Source organism: Amblyomma mixtum, chromosome 7 (genome assembly GCF_055824585.1).
Source record: "Amblyomma mixtum isolate Tamu chromosome 7, ASM5582458v1, whole genome shotgun sequence".
Taxonomy (NCBI): domain Eukaryota; kingdom Metazoa; phylum Arthropoda; class Arachnida; order Ixodida; family Ixodidae; genus Amblyomma; species Amblyomma mixtum.
The window spans coordinates 112,381,753-112,408,117 of record NC_143018.1 but is presented as its reverse complement, the minus strand read 5'-3'; the positions used below and the strand labels follow the sequence as shown (position 1 = coordinate 112,408,117).

General features: G+C 47.7%; 1 protein-coding gene and 1 long non-coding RNA gene across 2 annotated transcripts in view; one reads left to right on the top strand and one right to left on the bottom strand.

The window, feature by feature from the left end:
- Positions 1-14,819, top strand: part of LOC149337234 (nischarin-like) — a 41,393-nt gene extending 26,574 nt beyond the window's left edge. The window contains exons 10-12 of the mRNA XM_089553400.1: positions 8,351-8,387; positions 10,783-10,919; positions 12,906-14,819. Of these exons, the coding sequence (XP_089409526.1) occupies positions 8,351-8,387; positions 10,783-10,919; positions 12,906-13,796 (1,065 nt within the window). The 3' untranslated portion in view covers positions 13,797-14,819. The remainder of the gene's footprint in view (positions 1-8,350; positions 8,388-10,782; positions 10,920-12,905) is intronic.
- Positions 14,820-22,105: 7,286 nt separating this feature from the next.
- LOC149337233 (uncharacterized) lies at positions 22,106-25,744 on the bottom strand. The gene is made up of 2 exons (XR_016284390.1): positions 25,638-25,744; positions 22,106-22,392 (listed from the first exon to the last, which is right to left on the bottom strand). It is a non-coding gene; the product is annotated as an uncharacterized LOC149337233 (long non-coding RNA).
- Positions 25,745-26,365: the final 621 nt, after the last annotated feature.

Here is a 26,365-nt window from a genome sequence, read left to right as displayed (position 1 = left end):
AGCTCCTCGTAGGCGAAGTGGCACTTCTCTGGTTTCAGTGTCAGGCCTGAAGACTTGATCGTTTCCAGCACTATCCGAAGCCTTCTGAGATGGTCTTCAAAGTTTGAGGAGAAGACAACAACGTCATCTAAGTAGACGAGGCAAATCTGCCACTTCAAGCCTGCGAGCACCGTATCCATTACTCGCTGGAACGTCGCTGGTGCAGAGCAGAGGCCGAATGGCATCACCTTGAACTCGAAGAGTCCGTCTGGCGTGATGAACGCAGTCTTCTCGCGATCTCTTTCGTCGACTTCAATTTGCCAGTAGCCGCTCTTCAGGTCCATCGATGAGAAGTACTTAGCGTTGCATAGCCGATCCAGTGTGTCGTCGATGCGGGGGAGGGGGTAGACATCCTTCTTCGTAATGCTGTTCAGGCGGCGGTGCTGCCCAGGGGGTCCTTGATGGCTGGATGACGTCGTCACGTAGCATTTCCTCAACTTGCTTGTGAATAGCTTGGCGTTCTAGCGGCGATACGCGGTAGGGGCTCTGTCGCAGTGGTCGGGCGTGTTCGTCTGTGACAATGCGGTGCTTGGCAAGCTGGGTTCTTCGCACATTCGATGCTGATGAGAAGCAATCGCTGTACTTTTGAAGAAGACTGCGTATTTGTTCTTGTCTGCTCCGTGGTAATGCCGGGTTGATATCAAACGTTGGTTGATGGCCTTGGTTAGATGGTTCTAGGGGTTGGTCGGGTAGGGCACATATGTCTCTGATGTCTGCCAGCTCATCGAGGAAAGCGATCGTCGTACCTTTGTTTAGATGCCGGTATTCTTCGGTGAAGTTGGTTAGCAGCACCTGGGCTTGGCCATTTCGGATTTGGGCGACTCCCCTTGCGACGCCCAGTGCTCGATCAAGGAGTAACTGGGTGTTCCCCTCGACGACGCCTTCGGCAGTTTCGACGTCTCCAGTACCTATGCAGGCGAAGACACTTGATCGGGGCGGCACGCTCAGTACTTCGTCAAGGACGTTTAAGGCAACGCGATGAGTCGCTGTCGTCGCTGCAGATATGGCTTTGTCCGTGGAAAGCTTGATCGACTTGGATCGAAGGTCGATGATCGCCCGATGTTCATTCAGGAAGTCCATTCCTAAAATCACGTCTCGCGAGCATTGCTGTAGGATCAGAAAGGTTGTCGCGTAGGTTCTCCCATTTACAGTAACTCTCGCGGTGCAGCGTCCTGACGGCGTAATCAGGTTACCACCTGCGGTGCGGATCAGCGGGCCATCCCAAGTTGTTGTTACCTTCCTGAGTCGGACAGCGAGTGGCCCACTCATGACGGAGTAGTCAGCTCCGGTGTCCACCAAGGCAGTAACCGCGTGATCGTCGATCATAACTTCAAGGTCACTTGTTCGCGTTTTCGCATTGCACGTTGTCTTCGGTGTACGATCTCGGCTTCGTCGAGTAGTGAGGCTGCGGTGGGCGTACTGCGACGTTACTTCACTGGGCAACGGTAAAAGCTTCAAGTCTGGCCGCGTCGTCGTCGTCGTCGTCGTCGGTGTCGTCGTCGTCGGAGCTGTCGTCGTCGGTGTTGTCGTCGTCGGTGTTGTCGTCGTAGTTGAGGTATGGTCTTGAGTACTCGTCGATGGAGGATCTTTATCATTGTGCTTAGAAGCAACCTCACCTCCAGAGGCTGCTTTATTTAGTTTAACCTTCGGGGGCTGGGGGAGCGTCCACGCATGGCGTAACCTCGGCTTGGAGATACAAAGCGCGGGGACGATGGCGACGGGGAACGTGATAGGCGGCTCGGCGATGAGTATTCTTCCCGACGCAAAAACTCCTCGATTTCGGCTGGACGCTGGCCGGGTCGGGGTCGTGGAGCGTCGTAAGAGAACCCTCGGATGCCCAGTCTTCTGTATGGGCAGTGCCGGAGGACGTGACCGGCTTCGCCACAGTGGAAGCATAGTGGGCGGCGCTGGTCGGGAGTTCTCCACTCGTCGCATTTCCTCGGCTGCGCGCGTCGCTCGTAGGACGGGCGTGTTGGGGCGAGAGGGCGGCGGTCCAACGCAGCTGGCTGAGGGCGATAGGGGCTTGGGTCCCGTCGTCGAGGGGCAGGACGGCGCACAGCTGCGGCGTAAGTCATGGCTGGGGGCTGCAGAGGCTGCGTGGGTGTCGGCGTCACACCCAAGGCCTGTTGAACCTCGTCCCTGATGACGTCCGTGAGCGATGAAATTTGCGGCTGCGTTCCCGTTGGCACCAATCGTCGGAGCTCCTCTCGCACAACTTGACGTATAACATCCCGCAGGTCATTGCTGTTAGCGGTGTCCAGGCAGCTTGCTGAGAAAATGCGCTGCTGGCGGTCATACTGGCGGGCTCGGGCATCCAGAGTTTTTTCCATCGTGGATGCCTCTTCTACAAATTCCGCGACAGTTTTCGGTGGGTTTCGGACGAGGCCGGCAAAGAGTTGCTCTTTAACTCCTCGCATGAGCAACCTTACTTTTTCTTCTTCCTTCATGTTTGCGTCGGCACGCCGGAAGAGACGCTTCATTTCCTCAGTGTACACAGCAACGGTCTCGTTTGGGTGTTGTATGCGAGACTGTAGCAGCTGCTGGGCTCTCTCCTTTCGCACAACGTTCGTGAAGGTCTTTAGAAGCTGCTCCTTGAAGGTTTCCCAGTTCGTGAGGTTAGCTTCCTCATTCTCAAACCAGACTTTTGCTGGTCCCTCCAAGGCGAAGAAGACGTACCTAAGTTTCGTAGCATCATCCCAGTTGTTGAAGGTAGCCACACTGTCAAACTGTTCCAGCCATTCTTCGGGGTCGGCGCCAGGCGAAGCGTCGAAGGTTGGTGGCACCCGGGGCTGGTGAAGAATGATTGGAGCCGTCGGCTGGGGCAAGCTCATGGTGGACGTTCCTGCTGGCTTTCGTTTCCGGGTAGGGTCAGGCAGAATCCCGAACTCAGGTGCGTCTCCTAGCAGACGTCGGCTTGCGCGATGGACTGGACTCAGGTCCTGCGGTGAATGACTCGAAGGGCTGGCGTCGCGACTTGCTGGGGGTGTCCGGTACATGGAAGGCTACCCAGCACCTCCACCAGATGTCACGTGTAGTGACGGCAGTCTAGTGGTCAGGAAGACACAAGAAAGACTTGCAAACGAAGCTCTTTATTTGGGCTGACTTGCGCCCGCAAAAGAACTGGATCACTCGGTGACGGCGTAAGCAACAAGCGTGCTCGTCAATCGTCGAACTACGAATGTCCGCCGCTCGCGGCATCGCTCAATTTAAAACCGGCAAGGAAACTTCCAGATAACAGGTCAAGATCATCTACGGTAATCTAGAAAAACCTAGATGCAGCCTTTCATGGCTGCGAACAATCGAGATTAGTCTGGTCGCTTCTCGCGCCCCGAACAAAAGTGATAGCGACCCTTTCCTGCTGCCTTGAGCGTGAACGAACACACACTGCAATGATACGTGGCAGTATGTCAAGCAGACAAATTAAAATAGCAACTTTTGCACCCAATGAGTTAGCACAGCATGCCTACGGCCTTCTTTTGGCAAAGTCTTATTCGCTGAGTGGCAGCATCAAAGTAGGGGCAGGTCCGTAAATAATGAAAATGCGGAACCTTGCTTTTAAGAGACCACTGATGCGAGAGACAAAAGCTGCTCTCCAGCACGTGTCTGTTATGAGGGGGTTCACTTGTAGTAACCCTAAGTAAGTAAGTATTGATGCAGAAGTTTAGGAGCAGTGTACTCTGTTGATGCGCCACCGCGGTGGCTCAGTGGTTATGGTGCTCGGCTACTGACCCGAAAGACGCGGGTTCGATCCCGCCCGTGGCGGCTCGAATTTCTTTGGAGGCGAAATTCTAGAGGCCCGTGTACTGTGCGATGTCAGTGCACGTCAAAGAACCCCAGGTGGTCGAAATTTCCGGAGCCCTCCACTACGGTGTCTCTCATAGCCTTAGTCGCTTTGGGACGTTAAACCCCATAAACCAAACTCTGTTGATGCAGCTGGAGGACATTGAACTGACTTCTGGCGTCACAGCAGGAGGTCATGGTGTTTGCTCTGTACGACACTAGTGCATTGTAGAGGCTGTCAGCTCAGGGTACATACAGTGAGCTTACAAAACCCATTTGTTGTAGGGGTGTGATGTAAAAAATGCTTGAAGTTGCTCCAGCCTGGTTGTGGGCAAAAGCTGAGCCAGCAGTAGAGGACAGTGTCGAGGTCATTCACGGGGAACCTAACTGTACGAGGCATTCCTGCGAGCTTCTGCATTGAGCCAGGACTGTTTGGAACGGTTTTGTGAACAGCAGGTGGCAGGAACGCAAGTCAGGCTTCCGTCACAACCTCAAAATCACAAGTTTCTCGACAGCTCTTGTGTGAGGAGCTTTGTGAGAGGACAGCTTTTCATGTATTTGTTTTTTGTTGTTTTGCACATCCCGTTTTGCATCTGCAGTAAACAGATGTCATTGTGCTTTGTCCTCTGTGCAAGTGTGTCTCATTTGTCCATGCTTCAAAAAAAAATGGCTGAGGCTTAGCTAAGGTTAAGCCTAGTCACATGCGAAGCATATTGATGGCTAGGCTTGGTAATACGCCGCTTAGCCAGACGTTCATCCCGCTCTCCATCGGTCTCTGTGGCACGCTGAAGCTTTCGCTTCTCGTTCAAATCAGCCCTGCTTCTAGGCGCCATCCCAACACCTGGCCGCCTCGTAAGTGCCCGGAGAGCGAGGCAAGCTCAGCTTTATACCGCTGCTGTAGCGTCACGTGGTCAGCTGCAGCGCCTCTGATGTGGAGCCTCCACCGCTGCGGCCGACCGCGCGAGCCGGCAGCTCCTCTGCTGTGACATCATGTTTTCACGTGGTGTCACGTGGCAACATGACATAGGTTAATGGTAGCTCCACCGCCGCGCTCGATGGGCTGTAGTGTAGCTCTAGTAATATGCTTCGCATAAAAGCATGACCGTATGGATATGCTTGGAAGTAAAGCTTCGGTAAGGTTAAAACCGCCAAATTATACTTTGGTGCTTTGTTTGATACCCTTGCCTGTGCAGAGACGTTCTTCGAACTTGGTGGTCTATCGTTTAGTCACAGTCACTGAACTGTGAAAGACTCGTGCTTTGTTGTGAGCGGAACTCCAGGCACAGTAATGTGATAATGGGCTGTGGGCTTTTTCCTTTAATTTTTGCAAGTCTAGATATAATGCTGCCCAGACTTTTAAGAAAACCAAGAGACTTCACAGTGTATAAGGAGACTGAAGAGGCAAAGGAAGACAAAAATACAGGATTGGTGCTCTGTGTTTCTTAACCTGTCCCCCTCTTGATTTGCACTGCCAAGTCTCGTGATCATGGAGCAGCTAGCCCAAATTAAAGCTTCGTTAAAGGGACAGTGAGGAGAGCACTATTAATATTTTTTTTATAGCAAAATCCGATAGTTCGGCATGTCATGGCTTTGTTGCCACTTGGCCGGCAGCGAAAGATGCATTTATTTCTAAGAAATTTGGATTCGAAGTTGAAAAAGTTTTTCCCGCCGCTCTGATTCAAACTTGAGATTCTCCTATGACGACACAGGACTAAGTGACGTGAAACATGACGTGAACATGACGTAACGCAGACTTCGTGATTTCTGGTGGCCAGCAGTGCGCCCTAGCAGCAGCCGAAACGAAAGCTACCGCCGGCCGCACGTTGAAGGCATCTATCGGCTATTGCGGCCGTCGCTACAGTCGCTTTGCTTACGTTTGCACTGGCGTTTTGCCAGCGTTACGATGGATCCCGATCTCGAAGTCGTCAACGAAGTTCTCGCAAATAGACATCTTTAGCATACCGTGTACCTTGTTAACGTTAGCGGAATACCGGGAGCCTGCCTACGGGCCGGTGAGCAGGCGCTGATTGGTCCCGATGCCTCAGGCGCGCGCGTAGCTGCCGGGCACGTGGCGCCATCTGGCGACGTCAAGGAGATTTGCGCATGCATTTGCTGCGCCTCAGTGATTTGTGGTTTCTCGGGTCCTAGTGTTGCTAGAACCATTGGTTCTAGCAACACTGCTTTGTCCTATGACGTCATCACGCTTGTTCTTGCGAGTTTGGCCTGTGGCGGCGATACCTGTATTTTGGTTCTTGCTCTTTTTTACGTTACAATAGCGTTGTTGACAGTATGAGTGGCGTTTCTGTAATCAGGAGCTGGTATTCTGGCGATACAAGCCAACTTCAATTTCTCCTCAGTGTCCCTTTAAGGGGGAGAGATCCTTTGACCAAAATTTTTATCACTAATTGAAGTCAGCTATGAAATCTACTGGGAATGTGTGTTTTTGTGTGCAGATTCCAAAGATGCCATTTAATTTCTTGTAAATTAAGTTGTTACGCACTCATTATAATATGCTGTGTAAAGTTTTTGATGTGATTTTGTCAGAAATTTCGCTTCGTGAAATTTACTAAAATGCATGGCTTTCGTTTTTCATGAAATCAGGGAATGCATTAAGGACAAAATTATCTTCTACCTGTCACAGAACTTGAGTGATGGGTTTTGAAGCTGGCATTCAGAAACGGTAAATTGTTCTGAAGTAGCATCTTAAAAATCCTGTAACTGTGGTTACCGAATCAAGTGGAATGGCATATTTGGAATCTGCCCATAATATACATGTTTCCTGAAGAGCTCATAATTATGACTTCATTAATGAAACTTCTCCGTCTACTACCCTTTTTCTCCTTAAGAAAATATGAAAGACATCAAAAACTTCTTGTTAAATAAAAAAAAATTTGTTGCAGTTCATGGTAGCTACATCATAGGCTGTCCCAGGATGATTGTCATGCTGACATGGATGCATCCAAAGTGATTGATCTTTTTTACTAGTTATTTGTTGTCATATTTGGCTTAACTGTAGAGCTTGTAAACTCAACAGTCCATCTCTGGACACACTACAGTGGTTTCTTATCACCGCACTTATCGAGCAGAAGCTTTTTTTTGCACTGTAGTTGTAGGCAGAAGTGCATCACAGTGTCTACAAAATTATGCCAGTGGCGAATGTCTTTCAACTATTGCTGTTTATGCGGCCTGTGCAAAGTCTAGGGTCACCCCGTTTGGTGCTTAGTTTTCTGATTTGCGCCATTTATTGTTTTGAAGACCCGCATGTCCTGGGTATTGCATAATGAGTGCAGTAACTGTGTTGTTTGGTATTCTTTGGGTCATTAATGGGTGCATATTGAGGCCTTGTCATGAAGAGAGGTATGGGCCGTTCCATTCAGGTGAAGAGGAAAGAAGTTGGTAAAGTTGTTGTTCGAATGTGCGAGTCGTTTTTGTTTGCTGTTTTTTGTGGGTGCTTCAGCCGTGTTTGGTCTTGTTGGGCTGCTCTGTCAGATGCCAGACTTGCCAGCTGGTGTTAGGAAAAAATTTTTTGATAATGAAGTCACAATAATGGAATCTTCGAGAAACGTGTTTTTGTGTGCTGATTCTGAATATGTAATTTAATTTTATGTAAAACGAGCCGTTGTGCGCTTATATAATATGCTATGCAACTTTTTGCTGAAAGCTTTCAATAAATTTTGCTGCCGAAAACTTGCTAGCACGCATGCCATTGGCTTGTTTTGACATCAAACTATGCAATAAGGGCAAAATTATTATCCTGCCTATCATAGAAGTTGAGTTACAGGGTTTTGAATTTGCCACTTCACAAACGGGAAGAAACTGATGATTTCAAAATACTACAACTCACCGTCTATAACAGGCAGGATGATAATTTTACCCTTATTGCATAGGTTGATATCAAGAGAAACCAGTGGCATGCATTCTAACAAGTTCACTGCAGTAGAATTTCTTTCAAACTCTCGGCAAAAGTTACCTAACATACTGCATAAGCGCATAAGAAGTTGCCATACATAAAATTAAATTACATATTTGGAATCGGCACACAAAAATGCATGTTCCCCGAAGATTTCATGCTTGTGACTTCATTAATAAAAATTTCTTTCTAAGACCCTCTTCCCCACCTGAAACGATGGTGCCATCTTCGGGTGGTCTCTACCGGAAGTGCGCCCCGCCGCGGTGGCTCAGTGGTTACGGCGCTCGGCTGCTGACCCGAAAGACGCGGGTTCGATCCCGGCCACGGCGGCTGAATTTCTTGAAGGCGAAATTCTAGAGGCCCGTGTGCTGTGCGATGTCAGTGCACGTTAAAGAACCCCAGGTGGTCGAAATTTCCAGATCGGAAGTGCTTGTGTTTCTCGTGCTTTGGTGGCGGTGATTGACTGGTCAGTGCGTGTAAATCCTTTGATGAGGACTGTACTGTGAGCTTGGTTCTGTGTGGTTGGTGTGCCAGTCCTCTGTTGACCTCCTTGATGAGCCGTGTGTCTGACTGGGTCATGTTGCTTCTCTCCCTGCTTGCCCCCCCTCCTCCGTTGCCAAGGGTTTCGTCAGCGGCACTGCTCAGCCCCCAGGCCAAGGTACTACTCTCCCACCTGCATCCACTGGGGGTCAGTCCAGCTGAAGCTGTGACTCGGGGACGCGCGGGGCTTTTCCCGTCTCCCCTTTGGCCTCGTCTAACTCTGGGTCAGCCGTAGGCCCCCCTCCTCAGAAAAAGACAGCTGTGAGTGTAGACGGCACAGCCCGCTCAGAGCCAGATCACAGCGGGCCTCTTCAGATCGATTTCTGTGGCATGGCAGAGAGTTGCTTTGAATGGAACTGAAGGAAAGACATGCGCACATGGTACACACACTGGCAACAACAAATAGGCTACAAGCAGGATGGGAAGTATTCCAGTTACAAGCAGTGTAACATGGGCTCACCTCGTGTTTGTCTTAAAGGTGCACTGAAGAGGAATCTGAACTTGTCTTTTTGCCGCGGGAACTCGATCTACACGTTCCTAGCATTCTTAGAAACTGCGACTTATTGCCCTGTGTGGCCGATTTCCCTAATTAAATCGAATTAACGTCCGGCTCCCGCCTTTTTTTTTTTTTAATTCTCCCTCGTACGGTGGGCGGAGTCGACCAACGCGTGGAATGCCCTTCAGCCAGCTCCGTGGAGGCTTTCCTTTCGCTTCATTTTGTTTTTTAGGTTTCCGTGAATAAATAGTTTCATTTGCAGATAATATAACCGCAAAATAAACCCGCAGAAATAAAAATACGCGCGGACTATTTGCTTCTACGGACTACTACGTATTACTTCGCCGATGGCAGAGTGGCAGGCTGCCACGGGACTGGGTGAAAGGCACTCCCCGCGTTGGTCGACCCCGCCCACCGTACGAGGGAGAATTAAAAAAAAAAGGCGGCAGCCGAACGTTAATTCGATTTAATTAGGGAAATCGGCCACACAGGGCAATAAATCGAGGTTTCTAAGAATGCCCAGAACGTGTAGATTGAGTTCCTGCGGCAAAAAGACGAGTTCAGAATCCTCTTCAGCGCACCTTTAAGAGTGAAGTATGTTCTGATGATGTTCTCATGATTCAGATTTTGATCTTGCAAACAGTAACTGCACAAAGTAGTAGGGGCATGCTGGGGTTGTTGTGAAGAAGTAAAAGTAAATGCAACCAGGTTTCCAGAGAGTATACTGTTTTGTAGAACAGTCTTTGTGTCTCACTGTGCACATCCAGTTTCTATCCTACGTTTTTCCTGGCTTCTTTGAGGGTTCCTCCATATTTCAGTGCTTCCTATCCTTCCTGTCCTGTCCATGCTTTCCTTCCTTATTTCAATTGTCTTCCATTTGTCAATTTCTGTTGTCCTGCCAGTTCTGTCTGTGGGGTTTTGGTCTATTCCAGGGGTCGCCAAACTGCGGCTCTTCTTGGGTCTAAGTGCGGCTCGCAACACTCTGTTAGCCTCCCATTGCTGCCTCTAAATTCAGCTTTTTTTATGTTCTAAAGAGAGACTTTAATGTATACAGGAGAGGTCTGTCTGGTTGTTAGCCTAGCGTGCTACTCCAGATGTTCTAGAAGAGGTGCTTGCTTCACGAATGGGGCTTCGCAATGCAGAGGCACAGTGAGCAGTCGCTGCACGAGTGGGATTGACTGCTACCACCAGCTTTGCTGCAAGAAATAAAAATTGCCACACCCCCTTTATATTACGGTTCTTCACTAAAATCTTTCTAAACTGCCCTTATTCTCATTAAAACTTGGAATGCTGCCCCTCTTCTAATACCTGATTGCCCTCTGATCCCTGTACTTCCCTCACCTCCCCCCCCCCCCCCCCCCTTACACACACACATATGGCATGCCCGGCTATGGTTAGAGCATCTAATTTTCTGCAGTGGAAAACTTTGAATTCCACAAAATTTCACCTCGCCAGGCTAAGCGCATGCTACTTCTGCATTCATGCTCATTTTCTGACATTTTTCATGTGTGTCACCCTAACAACGAACCACAGGTGCATAGTTGGGACCTTCACTTGGCTCATTCATTACTCTCTGTGACAGATGTGACAATTGGCTCATGTTTGTGCTAGGAGGTCTTCCTAAATTCACGATTGCTAGCGAATTAGCAAAAGTTGACTTGATACACAGAGGCGGGACAAACACTTTACTAGACAGAGTAATCGTTGAAGCGTGCAGTTTGGCTAGTTGCCACTAGCCTCCTAAATTAATGATTGCTAGTAGATTAATGTGTTAGTAATCTTGAATTGATGAAGGCACTGCCAACTGGCTCAGCCAGACATTTTGACGATTACTCTGTCTGATCTAGCATTTGTCCTGTCTCAGTGTGCCATGCCCTTAATCCACAGGCAGTCGTGTATTTGGAAAGCCAGTACTGACTAGCTTAACTGAATGCTTTAACAGTTGCCTGCAGGTCTGTTTGGAACGGCAGGACATTCTAGAATGCACTCTCTGGGGTGCGCACTCTGTTCCCTGCAGGTTCCGCTGGCACGGAGCTGATGGGGAGCGCCACAGCCGAGCCGCCGGCCGACCAGTTCCGGGAGCGGGTGGCTGCCCTGCGTAGCCTCGGTGGCAACGACTGGCTCTGCCTACTCAACCGCATGCACGGGCTTCAGGTGGGGGGGGGGGGTCTCTGAACAGAAAGGAGTTAAAAGGGGAGTAAGTTGTCCCCCCAGTGCACTCCCTTTTATGAAAGGGAGTGCACTGGGGGGACAACTTACTCCCTTCTTTACTCACATATAGGTGTTTTCGTGTTTAAAGCGTAGGTTGCAGGTTCAGTCAATGTTTAGACACGTCCCATAAACACCTGCACACCTCAGTTTCTAGTTTCACATTGAAGAGCCCTGCTCTTTACTCTGCCTCTCAGGTGACTGCGTAGCTCTGAAAATTACTGGAGGTTAAGAAGTTGTCTTCTCCGTCCTTAGAAAAAAGAACAGAGGAGCTTTTTGGTTTGCGAGAAAATGCTACCTCTTGTGGGGTTTTCAATTGGGGAAGAGATAAATACGTTTCCCCCGTTTAGCCGCGGCTGACCCAGTTCAACACCACCGGAACCCACCCCGTGATCGCGTACACTACTGAGTGCACGCCGACCATGGCGGGCCTTGCTCTGAGGGAAGCAAAGGAACGACACTCTGGTTGACACAAACAAGGCATTTATTGCTACAACAACAATAACGCCAGCTAGCAACAAATTACACTGAAGACGTACAACTCACCAGCACGGTTACGAGCGAATGTTCGCCCACGGTAGGACAGAGGGAAACTCTGAGGCCAGACAGGACGAGATGTGGGGGAACGTTCCTGCCCACGAGGCTTCGCGCTAGCCGGCGAAGAGCAGAGCCTCGCGCTGAACGTCAGCGCTCTTCCCAGGTCTCCAGCCGAAGAGGGCCCTCTCCCCCGTGTGCACAGCAATCGCGCCATCCGTGACGCTGCTACGCCACGCCCTCCTTGTTAGTTAAGGTAACTAACCACGCTAAGGAGGGTACATCGCGAGGAAGCTAACTAAAGGGGACGAGTAGAGGGTGTATTGCGGGGAAGCGAACCACAGGGGATGAGTAGAGCGTGTCACCACACTCTGGAACCATGTTATAATTTACCAAGGGAGATGTCAAGCATGAGGATGATCCTTGCAAAGGATTGGGCATGTACCCGGGTTGCCTAGACCTTTGTAGCAGTAGCTATATCAGTGTATGAGTGAATAAGCTTTAATCAAGAAAAGATTAAAGGTTGCTGCATGAGCACTTTTTGCAGGTTCCATGGCAGTCCCAGTTGTTTGCACAATGCAGATCTCATTGTCACCAAGGACGCAAGAAAAAACACCAGCCAGGAATCTGAGTCATGATTGTGGATTTGGGCTCCAGACAGATGACCTATTACACTGCTCTGGCAGATACGTACACTAAAATGGACAAAGTACGATAAGCAAGGCATGTCACTACTTTCTTGCATGGCTGCCCTGAATGTCGCAAAAGCCAGCAGCACACAATTAAAAAGGGAGAGCTGTGTGTTTTCTGGTGTATGCACATACTATCAGCTACTATTGCCATGTTTGCAGGGCATGACTCATGAGAGAACACTTGTTTGATATGGAGCGAGAGCAAGTCTGGAAAACTGTTTAGTTGTCAATGTTTTCGAACTTATGCTGAGCACTGGAATAGCACCAAAAGAAGTAAAAGCGGAGTGGACTCCGAGTGTGAAGAAATCGTGTGTGCATAGTTGCAAAGCTGGTGCAGTTACCACAGTGGTTTCCCTGCATACAGAGGACAAAAAGTTTTCTATGGTACATTCGCAGCAACTTCTGAGACACGCGAGTGGCACTGAAAACTTCTCGTGCTGTGCACTTACCATTTATGACAGCAAGTTTCATTGCTGTCATAGAAGGGAGTGCACCACTGGCTTGCAGCTTCCAGAAGCACGCTGACCCTTAACCCTGCTTTGACTGCTCTCTTTCACCTGCGCAGTCGTTTGAAGGTGTTGAGTTCACTTCTTAGTTAAGCCTACTGCCAGTTACGTTGGTGCCTTTAGTATGAGATGCATTGCTCTGAGGAGAAAGTGTGCCTCTTTCTTTCTCCCTGCATGTCTCACTGGGATGTCTCGTGCAGCCAGCGGCTGAAGCCCCTCCTAGCCACCCTGAGGAGTCCTCTTCCCACTCCGTGGACAAAGGCGAGTCGCCGGCCGGTGGCTGGAGCGAAGTGGCCCTTCCTGATTGGCTCCTGCGCGTGGGCCTCCAGCAGCCCAGCTTCCAGGACCAGCTGCAGGCACAGGCCAAGGGCCACGCCCCGGAGTGGGTCGTCTGGTGCGTCTGCATCGAGACCCAAGCCACGAGCGTCGTCTGCGCTGTGGCCAACGGCGCGGGGCTCAGCCTGCTCGAACTGGAGTGCGTGCTTGGTGCCGGCGGAGCGGTGGTGCCGCAGTTTGGCCGCTGCACCACCATTGCACCCTGCGAGATGGTCCAGCTCCTCAGGGGACCACACCGGTGCTACCTGGAACTGCGGACGGGCTCTCCACTCAACAGCACTTTCCTCTTACTGCCCGCGTCATCCGAAGACACGGACTACCTGGCGCGACGGTTCGCTGCTACGTTTGGCCTTGATTGCCAGGACAAGTTTACGCCACAGCACGTGGAGTGTGTGGCTGCAGGCACGTTGTCGGCCGTGCGGTTCTGCGGGCGCGTCCTCTTGGACGACGTGGGTGTGGGCATCGTGCACTACGCACTTGTCGCACGCAAGGAGATAGTGATTGTGGCGGAAAATGTGTTTAGCGCGTTGCGGCCGTTTGAAGTGAAACGGACGTGGGACGTCGCACTGCCCGTGGTGGACGTGCAACTTCCAGAGCACTGGCCCTCGGCAGTGGACTCTGTGGACGAGTTCAAGAAGTGTGGCTTTGGCGTAGCGATTAGCTTCGAAGGAGGAGAGAAGTTTGTGGCTAGGTTTCAGGCGAGGGACTCGCGGAGCCAGTTTCTTGAGGCCTTTCTGGCTGCTAGGAACTCTTGACGGTGCTGTGTCCTCAAGGCTTGCCAAGTCCGGATGTGTTGCTCGCAGCTGGCCTGCTGTGCAGTTTGTGTTCCTAGACCTGTGAAGGACGATGAAATTAATGTGATGTCTTACGCAGCAATACAGACGTAAACTGTTCTGTTGTGAGGAAAATTGTGGCATGCCTTCGGTGAACTGCTGTGACAGCTCCTTTGAAGAGACATGAAAGGAGACACTCCTGGTGTTTGTGTTGTTGGTACCTGAAATGTGGGACTGCTTTTGATACTACTACGCTCAATTTATGATGAGCACTGTGTTATATAGTTTGCCTCAAAAATGTGATGTGTTTTCCCCAACCAGCTGTCCAGACTGTTGTTCTCTGTTAATACTGAGGTGAATATTTTGACATGCACGGAAGTGCCGATCACCGGAGGCTGCAAGGACTGGTCGCTGCAATTGTGTGCCATGGGATGTCTGTGCAGTGTGCTCTGAAGTTGGTCTGGAGGCCAGATCTGCTGGATGAAAACTTGTTAGTCAAAATAGCTTGTGGCAGAAGTCATCAGCCAAACAACAGGTGGACCAGGATGAGGTCTGTGGGTCGTTGAGTCTTGGTTTAGCTGTGTTGGAATACTGCTGCATCAGCGTTGTTGTTTTTGATACAGACTTTGCAGGTAGCATTTGAAAGGCTCATTAAAAAAATGTTCAACTTACTAAAAGTTGTTGGGTGATTGCCATAGTAGTGAGAGATCACTTATATATGCAGCTTAACAAAGGAAGTGTGAATTGTTCAGCTGCACGTATGGTACAGAAGTGGATATATTCAGTTTCTGACCTTGTCATTCTGTCTTTGAAAATGTTGGCCTCTAGCCATCATGTTTATGTCCCAGTTGACATAGTTGTTGCATCTGCACCTGGAGATGAGTTTTAGCAGTGCAAGCATAATAGCCACATGCTTGTAGGTTTATTGTAGCCGGCTGTGTTGCATGAAATTTTGCATCCTTTGCAGCAAGTCCAGAAACGAATCTTGTGACTTGTATGTACGAAAAGGGCTAAGTGGCATTGTGAGGTTGAGCACTGAATAGGTGTGTAGGTTTGATACTGGCTTTGGCAGCTGTGGTTTGGTCGAAACAAGGTGCGAACATGCCTTTGAACATTTTGTGGCACGGCGGAAAACGCCAAACGGTCCATCAATGTGTAGTTATGGCACATAAAATTGGTTCGTTCTTGGAAATGAGATGTTGGCTGTGCGCTGGCCACATGCACATTTGTTTCCAAGGTCCCATTTCTCTTTGACATTTGTAGCATTCTGTTGGAACAAACGGTAAACTGGATTTGTTTACTGCAGTTTAATTTAAAGTCGAGATAATTTGTGCACTTTGGGGAAGTATGGGGAGGCTAAAGAGCAGATCTGTGCTCGTGGCTAGGTTCGCCATTGCTTTCAATTGCTTGCTGTAGTTACAATGTTTGTTTAGCTGTTTGAGAGAATGTGACCATTTTTTTTTTTCCAAAGTAAACTTGTTGAACAGCACAATTGGCGGAGTTCGATCTATCCATTATAACATAAAGTACAAGAACACTGTAAAGAGTGGTGCTAAGAAAAGCATGGCATGTGTGCTGAATTGCAATTCCATTCCCTTGAGGGCACAGCTCCGTGATGGATGGATGAATAGACAGTGATGATGATGATCATGATAGCAAACTTTACCCTACCATGAGCCAGGCAGCATCACCCAACATTAGAAGGAGGCATTTTATAAGAATGGATGATGCCGCCATTAAAGGAAACAGTCACAGCTGCTGTGGCCACTGTCATGGAAGACAGCAGTTTGAATCCCTCTCCCTCGTTCGTTTGTTTCAATGTGAGAGCGTTAGTAACTCCATGTCGAGAAAAACTATCCGGCATCGATGGCGTCAGTTTGAAGCCACGCAGCTGGCTGCTCTGGCAACTTTGGTGGGCAACATAGGTCATGTGACCTTGCGGCGTCATCGCAACCTGGCCACTGGATTGTGAGTAAACTGACCATCGTGCCAGGTTAATCCATAATTAGTTGCAAGAGGTTACTCATGAAGAGCACCTTGGGTAGCATGAGGACTCCCAGTTACCTATGGATTTAAAGTCTAGAATGGCCAATTCCATATGTGGGCATTCACCCATTAAAGGGATACTGAAGCAAAACCTAAAAATCGAACAAAAACACTGAAAATGGATTCTCGGAATGTGATTATACCGAAATCTAGTCGTCACTTCGCATATTTTTCAGCGGATGGCTTTATTTTCGATGTTTCATGAGCACGTGACAAGCCCTCCCGGCCGACCTGAGGTGAAGAGCGTGACGTCAAGACACCCTCGTCCGACAGGCAACCGCTCGCGTCATGCGCGATGTCGCACTGAAGTTTGGGTAGACCCAGCGATAAGGTTCCCAACCTCAGATGCTGCCGGCGCAAAACTGGCAAGACCCGCGAGTAGCGATGGCAATCGTGCTCCTGCAGTAACAGTGGGTGCGCAGGTGTTATGACGTCTAGTAACAGCTTCTTCAGGCGGCCGCCAGGTGCAACGGTACGGCAATAAATCGCGAAAAAAAACTTGCTAGCCACCTTTTCTTGCAAAATGCTTGTCGCATTTATCAATTTTAGCAGTTAAGCTGTTGTTTACATGTAAAAGAGCAGCTCCAAAAGTTTGGTTCAGTATCCCTTTAACAGTATCACGTCATACTTTTAATGCTGAGCTTAAGTTTCCCCTCCAAGTTTTTTATGCGAAGCATACTACTTTAGCTACCACTTCAGCCCTTCACCGTGGTTATGCGCCTCCAAATCACGTGATACATGACGTCACACCACGTGGCACGATGACGTCACGACAGTGGAGAAACGGGGGCCCACCTCGCGCCGTCGCTGTGGTTGTGCGCCTCCAAATTACGCGACACGATGGATGGTGCTTCGCATTCTCCAGGCTTAACCAAGTTAAGCCTCAGCATTTTTTTCTTTACTGAATTTACCTCAGGTGTACTCGAGTATATAGGTCAGGTACGGAGGTGCTTGTGAGCCTACAACAGCCCCATAGAAGCTGTGAGGTGAACTGTTCGTACTGGCAGCATGCGACAAGTATGCAGCCTGGGGCTGAGGAACAAAGGTCTTGCAACTGCATTTGCAGTAAGGTACTTACGACTACAGTGCAAAGAAACTGATATATACGGAAGAAAGTCCCATGATCTTTGAGTGAAGCAAAGAAAAGGAAAAAAGTAATCGATATCACATTGCAAGTGATTCAAGACAATACAGGGTGTATGGCATACACAACCACACATGTCCAGCAGTCATCTCGCATCCAGAAACTGCAGTTTTTTATGTGACGGGCAAAGTAAAATAAAGTGACACTTGTTGGCATAAGCCTGGCCTCTGTGCACATGTGAAGGCTTCATACAATGCTCTTTGTTGTGCCTAATAAAAAAAAAGGGGCCCTTTTCAAAGAGGGTTGCATGTATGCACTGTATGGAGTGGATTGCAAGATTTTGTTAGCATGCTGCTGTTTACCGCTCATGCATTTAACTAAATATTATAACTTGTTTTCCCTACATACTTGCAGCTATGTGCAGAGGAAATGCATGTATAATGCAATGTGCAACAGGCAACATAAGCATTAGAATGTTTACGTGCACAGGGCTGCTTGTTGGGAGCTTTAATTACAAGGGCCCTAATCTTTGCCCTTCACTTTTGTTCATAATGAACTCGCACCTTTTTCTCTGAGCATGCACCTATAGTTGGATATAAAGTCTGCACTGAAGCTCCGCCGACTTTTAAGACTGCCGCACATAATGCCTCCATAACGGTAAAGTAGTGCGTTGTTGAAAATTTTCTTGCTACCTCTTCAAGAGCCTTGTCACAAGAAAAAAAGTTATACGCTATAGAATTTTGATTCCCAGCTAGTTTAATATAGACAAACATTAAAAAGCTGATTTTGTTTACTGTTGCAATTGGCCAGCGGAGTAATACAGAATGCCGCGCACCGTAGCCCAGTGTTGCTAGGTGCTATTAAGTTGTACCCTACTCTAGCAATGATTTGTGTTTTAGGTCAATTTAGCATGTATTTTGCAAACACAGTGCTTTTTGCAGCATCTAGTGAAGGCAGTAATTAAAATGTCTAAATATATTGAGCTTAGTTGCATCTCTTCCACCAATTTCATCAAAAGAGAAGGCCTATGTAACCACGTGGAGGTTTGGCATCCTCCGAGACCTAGCAGAGCTAGGCATCCACGGCAGTATGTTGAACTGCTTGAACGACTTCCTGGCTAACCATATATTCCTAGTCCACCTAGCAGCAACTCTCTACATGACTTTCACCCAAGAGAACGGCGTACCCCAGGGGTGCATTCTAAGCCAGACACTGTTCACTGTAAAAATGAACTCCGTAGCCAAAATAATCCCCAAGTTCTTAATGTAATTTGGTTTGTGTAGATGACCTACGAATAGCATGCATTTCCTCCAGCGCATCCACCTGTGAGACCCAAATACAAATGACACTAAATGTAGTGGCTGCTTGGGCAGACAGAAATGGATTTAAGTTTTCTCCTCAAGAAACAGTAGCTCTCGAGTTCTCATTGTGACAGGGTCTACAGTTCGATCGTAATCTATACCTGACAAACCGGCACTACCAATCAAAAACGCAAATTTTTTGGTGTCCCTTTTGACAAGGAAATCACACTTCTACCACACAAACAGCCTTAAAAAGGAAACTTCTCAAGCCCCAAGTGTCCTAAATTTGCTCTCAAGAAAACAGTGGGGGTCTGATAGAACATGCCTTTTACAAATCTATCGCTCTCTGGCGAGATCAAAACTGGACTACGGTGCGTAGTATATATGGTTCAGCAAGAGCATATCCTACCTGAAAACAATGAGACCCTGTTCATAATCTTGGTCCGCGCCTATTATCTGGAGCATACAGAACACCCCCAGTAACCAGCCTTCATGTTCAAGCTAATGAGCCCAGTCTAGAGGACCGAAAAATCGCACTGACATGCACATATTTCCTAAAAATCCTTTTGCTCCAGAAATATCACTGCCATCCTATAATCAGCAAGTGCCTATCTAAAAGATTATTCAACAAAACACATTTTATCAGGCCATCAGTACTATAAATGTGAAGGGTTAGGCGTACCAGATGCTCTACTTAACATTGCACCAAGCCTCCCTGCAGTATGTGACTTCATACTGACACATTTACACAAAAAGCAAACGGAGCAAGAACACACACTACAAGAATGATTTGCACTGCAAAAAAAATATGGCACCTACACTGAATTTTACACTGATGGCTCAAAAACAAATTCATGCTGAAAGTGCAGCGAATCAATAAAAAAAATGATACAACTGCCACAGTGTGCATTGGTTTTTACTGCTGCATGTTATGCCATCCCTGTGACTGCAGAACAAATACGAAGGTTGAAATTATTCAGGAGGCCTTCTTTGTCTCCCACCTTCCTCCCTTCTCTTAGGGGCGGTTCAGGTGTCCACCGAGATGTGCATGGAGACATGCGCCATTTACTTCCTTCAAAAGCCAATTTATTATTAATTTATTACAAGAGGGAGCATCAAAAAACGGCATCATTTACACCAATTTCCCGAGTATACTCACTACACTTACAAACTATAGGTATTGCCTTTAACACAAGATATGCTAACCCTGTGTTTGACGCACCACAGCCTTCGTCACTTTTGCGCTATATAACTAACCAATTTCATCAAATTTTTCTACCAAAGATGACGCTAATTTAATTTCTACATATTAGCGCCAAGTGAATCTTTTAAACAAGAAATGATTCCACGTTCCCTCAATGATTTGACAAATCCTGGTATTTCAATGTTCATCTATGACCATTTTGACATTCTATACAAAATAATTCACATGCACGTGAAAAGTCGAATGTTAGGGCATGCTTTCAATCGAGGCAGCCATGGCATGGTTTGACAAGGTGTGAAGTTAAACAAGATACACTGTGTTCACGATGTATAGATGAACCGAACAAACTTTTTTCAGGCGATGAGTGATTTCTGAGGAAAAGAAATGGCGCAGTATCTATCTCACATATCTCGCTGGACACCTCAACCGTGCTGTGAGTGAAGGGAAGAATGTGGGAGTGAAAGAAAGTGGTGCCATAGTGGAGGGCTCCATAACAATTTCGAACACCTGGGGATCTTAAACGTGCACCGATGTCGCACAGCACATGGGCACCATTTGCGTTCCGCCTCCATTGAAACGCGGCCACATTATTGTCGGATACAACTCAAGTCTGCAGTGAGGCTCCGCCCACATTCAGCCTCCGTGCACAGAATTCCTCCACGACGAAAGAGTAGTCTGCTGTTTTTTGTTACGTAAACAAGAAGCTTATCAGAAGAAAAAAAATTGAGCTCTAGAATTTTGCTACAGTCGAACGTATCGAAAAGCCGATTTTGTGCACTGTTGCGATTGGCCAGCAGAGTAATACGAGACGTCGCGGCCGCGGCTCAGTATTAGCAACTGCTGTTTTTTTAAGTTATAGTCTACTATAGATGCAGCACATCCTTTGTTCTATTCCCAATCTTTGCAGCTCACTTTGAAAGTTTTGGGCTATTGACAATTCTGGCAGAATAGGAATAGACATGAGACAAATCTACGTTAGCAATACTGGTTGCACGTTTCACTCCTACATCTACATCGATGGCCTTCACACTAAGTGTTTAAATACAAATTTGATTTCACCGTAGCTTTTTCTTTGGCTCTTATTTTACCAGAGGTGGAGGCTTCACAGACCACCTATTTTTGGGGCGAAGAGGACTGAAGCCAGTTTAACTTGAAAGCATTACGTGGCTCATCGACAACGAAACCTGCATTGACCAGCAGCAGTGATCCCAGAAATCCCAGATGACGTCACCGCGGGAAACAAGGCTTCAAGAATGCAAGGGAAGCATGCAATCCATGGGCCACAAAACAGTTGCTCATAGGCAACCAAAAGTTAAGCTACACTCCGTTTCATACGCAAGGTGCAGCATTGTCAAAGCTAGCGTTCTTGTTTGCACTGCCTACATCCACTACCAATATTAGTGCATTCCTTGCCGACTGCAAAAATTAGATAATTCTTTGCATTTGTCTATTATACAACACATTTGTCACAATTGATTAAATGCACCCTTACTGCTGTTGCTTTCTCTTGCCTTGGAATACTTGCCACAAAACAAGCATGGAGTAACACACCGTATTTTTTCATGTGGACTAGCACCTTTCACAGCATTGCACCTGTGAAACAAAGTATCATTGCCTTGCAACTCTATGCCAACTGGCAGGTGTCATTGGTAGCTGGCAGGAAATAAAAAAAATGCTCCATTCAAAAGAAGATTGTAATCTGCAGGGCCCTCAATTTTTCCGCATTTGCAGTCTCCTATCCACTCCAGTCCTTTGCTCATGAGCTGGATCCAGGTTCAACCCCATCTGCAACACTACTCAGTCTTCGTTACACATAGTTCACCACAAAGCAACTTGCCGAACAAAAGCTTTCTACAGACTGCGAATCCCGCAAATTTTCAACTCCCTTTAAACTACACTGGCCGTCACGTTTGTCTCTTGAACTCAGGTTGCCCTGAATGGCAACATCAGCAGTACCATGAAAGGGAATAAAGCTCCCCAATACTGCTCCAATGCACCACAGGTACAAAAAAGTGGTTTTAAAAAGGGTGCATGAACTTGCTTGTCAAAGAGGCACGGTGTATGAACGCCATCTTATACTCCGTTTCATACATAGCAGGCAACGCTGCGAAGGTTGCTGAAGTAGTGCGTCTGTAAAACCATATTACTCCGCCACGTATCATTTGGTCTTCTCGAAACTCTGGTCAGTGTTTGGACGAATACAGAGCAGTATAAAAAGATGTGGTAGCATTGAAAATAATGTTCGAAGCTGCGAGCTGCTGTGTTCGGGCTCTCTGGCCATAATTTTCACAGGGAGAACTACTTTTTGGGCATGGATTTAGTAGAAGCGATTCGTCCTACCAACTGCGCATCATACCACCACGTGTACTTTTTGCTTCTCGAAATCTCGATGAGTCGCAGGACAAAAATGTGGCAAGAGGCAAAACGAAGTCCAGGAGGTGCCAGTCACACAACTTAAGATTTGTCGCTATGAAATATGTGTGTTCACTTTGGTTGTGTGGTGAACTACTTTTAGCGTGCGGACTTAGCCTGCACGAACAGGCGTGCTAGCTTTGGCAGCATTGCCTGCTATGAATGAAACGGAGCATAGCCTTCCCACCCTCACATGGCGCCTGTCCAAACAGACAAGCCTGGAGTGAAACGCGAGACAAGCAAGGATGAGGATGGGCTTCTTTAATGGATGCTCCAGCGGATGATCCAGTGTGCAGAGGGCATCCCTTGTGCAGATCGGGAGCTGGGGTCTGTCATGTATGCGCAAGGGAGCCATCTGATGTGGCCAAGCCATGTCCTTGGCGGCCTTCCAGGAACCTCCTCCTTTCCGGGACTTGGGGCAGCCACCAGGGCAGGTCCTGCTTACTTGGACCTCTCACGCATCTTCCTGCGCTTGCGCTTCAGCCTGCGCATACGCTTCTTGCGCCACTTGGCTCTCATGCCGGCAGGTACCTGCAACACAACAGCTTGGTCTGAGTGAGGGGCGCACACACGTGGTGGAGGGTCCCATTAGCTCTGGACAAAACTTTGCATTGCCCATGTTCGAAAAACTGCGTGCCATGCTACAACTAAGATAATACGTGAAAGAACTACCGAATTCAGTGGTAAGGCGCTCGTCTACCGAGCCGGAGTACCCGGGTTCGAACCCGACCGCGGCGGCCGCGTTTCGATGGAGGCGGAACGCAAGAGGTACCCGTGTGCTGTGCGATGTCAGTGCACGTTAAAAGATCCCCAGGTGGTCGAAATTATTCCAGAGACCTCCACTACGCCACCTCTTTCTCTCTTTGTTGTTTACTTCCTACCTTCCAGCGCGGTTCAAGTGTCCGCAGATATTTGAGACAGGTACTGCACCACTTCCTTTCCCCAAAAACCAACCAATTTACCAACTACCGAATTCATACTTTAAGGTTCACAGAGCCACAACAAATCGCTTTCAGCAGTCGTGAGAAATTTACCTACACGCCATTAGTGTGAGTAGCTAGTCTTTTTCACACTAGGAAGCTTCATAGGGCCATAATAGTCTGCTTTCAATGGTTGTGAGAAATTCACCTACGCGCCATTAGTGCAAGTAGCTAATTTTTTTTTTCACATTTCAAGGTTCATATAGCCGTAATAGACCCCTTTAACAGTTTTGAGAAATCTACCTAAGGTTGGTTTGGTTTATGGGGTTTAACGTCCCAAAGCGACTAACGCTATGAGACGCCGTAGTGGAGGGCTCCGGAAATTTCGACCACCTGGGGTTCTTTAACGTGCGCTGACATCGCACAGTACACGGGCCTCGAATTTCTCCTCCAAAGAAATTCAGCCGCCGCGGCCAGGATCGAACCTGCGTCTTTCGGGTCAGCAGCCGAGCACCATAACCACTGAGCCACCGCGGCGGCAGAAATATACCTACACGACATTAGCGTAGGTAGCTAGTCTTTTTTTCCCATTTCAAGGTTCACAGAGCCATAATAGACCGCTTTCAGCAGTTGTGAGAAATTTACCTAAGCGACACTAGTGTCAAGTAGTCAGTTTTTTCTTCTTCGCACTTCACAAAAGAAACTGCAATGCAGAGTAAACTGGGCCTGTTCGTGCATTCTGTCCAAAATACCTATGCATACACTAACAGGGAAATTAGACGAAATTTGTGGAACATAGGCAACTGAGGCTATCGTGCACTAAACAGAGGGCAAGAAGTGAAAAGAACGTGCACTAACAGACGTTAAAAAAAAACCAGTTCGTTTGTGCTGATTAATACAGCCTTAAGCACAGGCTACTCATATTGCAAGCACAGCCACCAGAAAACAAGCATTCCCATTGTAGTGTTCTTATTATAAAACTGATTCTAAGCTTTCTTTTGTTAGCAGGTCTTTGAGGCTGGACATTACCACCACCCAGTTTCTTATGGCAATCGTTAAGTCCCTAACACTCATCACTGGTTTGAATCCGGTAACAAGAAAAACAGTTAATTTTCGCACCAATAAATGTTTTGGTGACAGATTAAAAGCCATGGATTGATGCAACCAGGAGCAAAAATTCGATGGTGACTGCTTCAAAGTTGTCAAGGGAATGCAGAACGAACTTCCAATTTCTGCCAACCAAGAGAGTTTAAATTATGATGTAACAATTTTCAAGCATTCACAATGCCCAGCAAGGATTCCTTTGAGAGAGTATGGTTACCTGGGCCAAGTGAACTTGGCATTACACAAGAAGTAGTCTACAAGTATGTAATGTGTTACGCAGGTCATGTAATATGGACAGCAGATAATGGTTTGATTCCCAGTGCCATACAAGACTTTCCTTGGCCTGGTGCTAGGCTTTTCTGGGAGGAAAAGCTGACGACCAAACTGCTGCACTGATGGGTCAGTAATTTGCGCCACCGTCAAACAACTTAAATCCGCCTCTTGTGGCACTTTCTATTAACAGAATCGATTACAAGAGAAGGTTAATGCAGCAAGCAGCACCACAATCAGGTGAGCAGATAAGATTTTGAATCTGTGAAGCCAGGATGGTACATGCTGGGCGGGATTACAGATCTAAGTAGGCGATTTGCGTTCCTCACGGACACAGCCAAGCTAATGTATTATAGCTAGAACTGGGAGAAAATGGCAAGCTCGTCATGAGACTGGTTCAACAGCTGCCAAAGTTAATAGCTAATGAGAAATATTTAAGTAGATTGACACTGGTTTGAAAAACAAAAAACAGGGGGGGTTAGGCTGAAGGACAGAGCAGTGTAGATTACGAGAACTGGAGTTGACAATATCCTGATATAAATCAAGAGCAGAAACACGTGGTGCTTGAGAAAGGCAGTTAGGGAAAAGCAGCGGCGTGCAGCCGAGTCAGGTGCGTATGGGGGACATGGCGTCTACCACGAGGCGGGAAACGCAACCCATGTGGCGGACATTGCCTTGCCTTGGGAATTTGGTCATCGCGGAATCAGCAAAGCCAGTATGCACCTGCTCCATCGCGTCCCGGCGGTAGTCCTACCATGACGAGCAGCTTCTGTATGCACCGTTGCTCGAACAATGATCCGCCCCAAGACTCGCGCGTTGCGCTTGAGATGCACGTGGGCTGGCACACGGAGTAATTTCGCCCTGCAACTGCTCACAGTGCATGTTCTCCACCTGACTTAGCGTAGTTACGTGCCAAATTCAATTTGGTGTCGATGCATTCCAGACTCAGTAGAAACTCGCCCAGTGCGTTTCACCTGAGTGCCACAGACCGTTTCCCCCCCTGTACGACAAACCAAACGGACACAAGCTGTCCGGACAACAAATATATGTCCAAAATATGAGGAAGCTCCGACACCACTAAGCCCATTATGCACATCGCTTGGAAAGACGATCGCTTGTCGGTAGGCCATCCGCGATGCGCACTACGAGCAGCCAAAAACTGCTTGCGATAGCACGTCTCGCTCCCCTAGCCTGTTCCTAGTTAAGATTTATAATAAAGGCTGCTCACATTAAACAGAACAGCCTAAATAAGAACCAGACATTCGAACCGAATGCACTGGCAATTTAAAGTCTCTACAAGGCCAGTTGAGCGACGGTGCTGTGTGTACTGCAGCCCACAGAAATTTCCAAAACACCGCTAAAAATGACCCAGTCCGTAAACGACATATGGAGTTTGGCTATAAAATAAGTTTGCTGCTTATGTTTATAAATCAAACCAAGATTATTGGGTGAGGCTACGACGATTAAAACGGATGAACTCACCGATCGAAACGATGCGGCCGCACTCGGACGAAAGCCTGGCAAAAGAGAACGAGCGAGGGTTGCTGGGAAGAGTTTACGGGTTGAAGCTAGCCCTAGACGTCAACGCTTCAACTTTGTGTTTAGGGGCGCTAGTATCGTAATATTATAAGTTGCATGACCGACCTCAGTCTTTTTAAAACAAAACTTAACAATCTTATTGCATAACAAAGTTTTAAAAATTTTACTTTCTTTTAGTTTTATAGCACTAAAATTTTATTTTGATGTATGACGCGACCAGGTTTGTTTCGAAGGGTCGCAGCTCAAGTGATTCCTCCATGTTCTACGTTGTTCCCATGGAGGAAGGAATCCAAGGTTGTTCCAGACAACGTTTGGTTCCAGACTGTTGTGCATGCTGTTGTCATGCTGTTGTGGTTATTTTGTACGCTGTATCTAGAAAGGCTGTTGTTCACGGCCGAGAGCGACGGGCATTCTGTTCGATGACCGCCGTGCACACTTGTTTCTACGCCGCCGCCTCTGAGTGATTTGGTCCTTTGCGGGCTCAAGTCAGCTCAAATAAAGAGCTTTGTTTGGAAGGCATTTTCGCTGTCTTTCTTCTCGCCGGAATGCCGTCACCACTACGTGAAAGTGTGGCAGTTTTTTTTTACTGCTTTGCAGTATAACCTCCTATCTAAAAAAATAGCGTGGTTTATTTTATTCACTTATTTGTTTATTTATTTATTTATTTATTT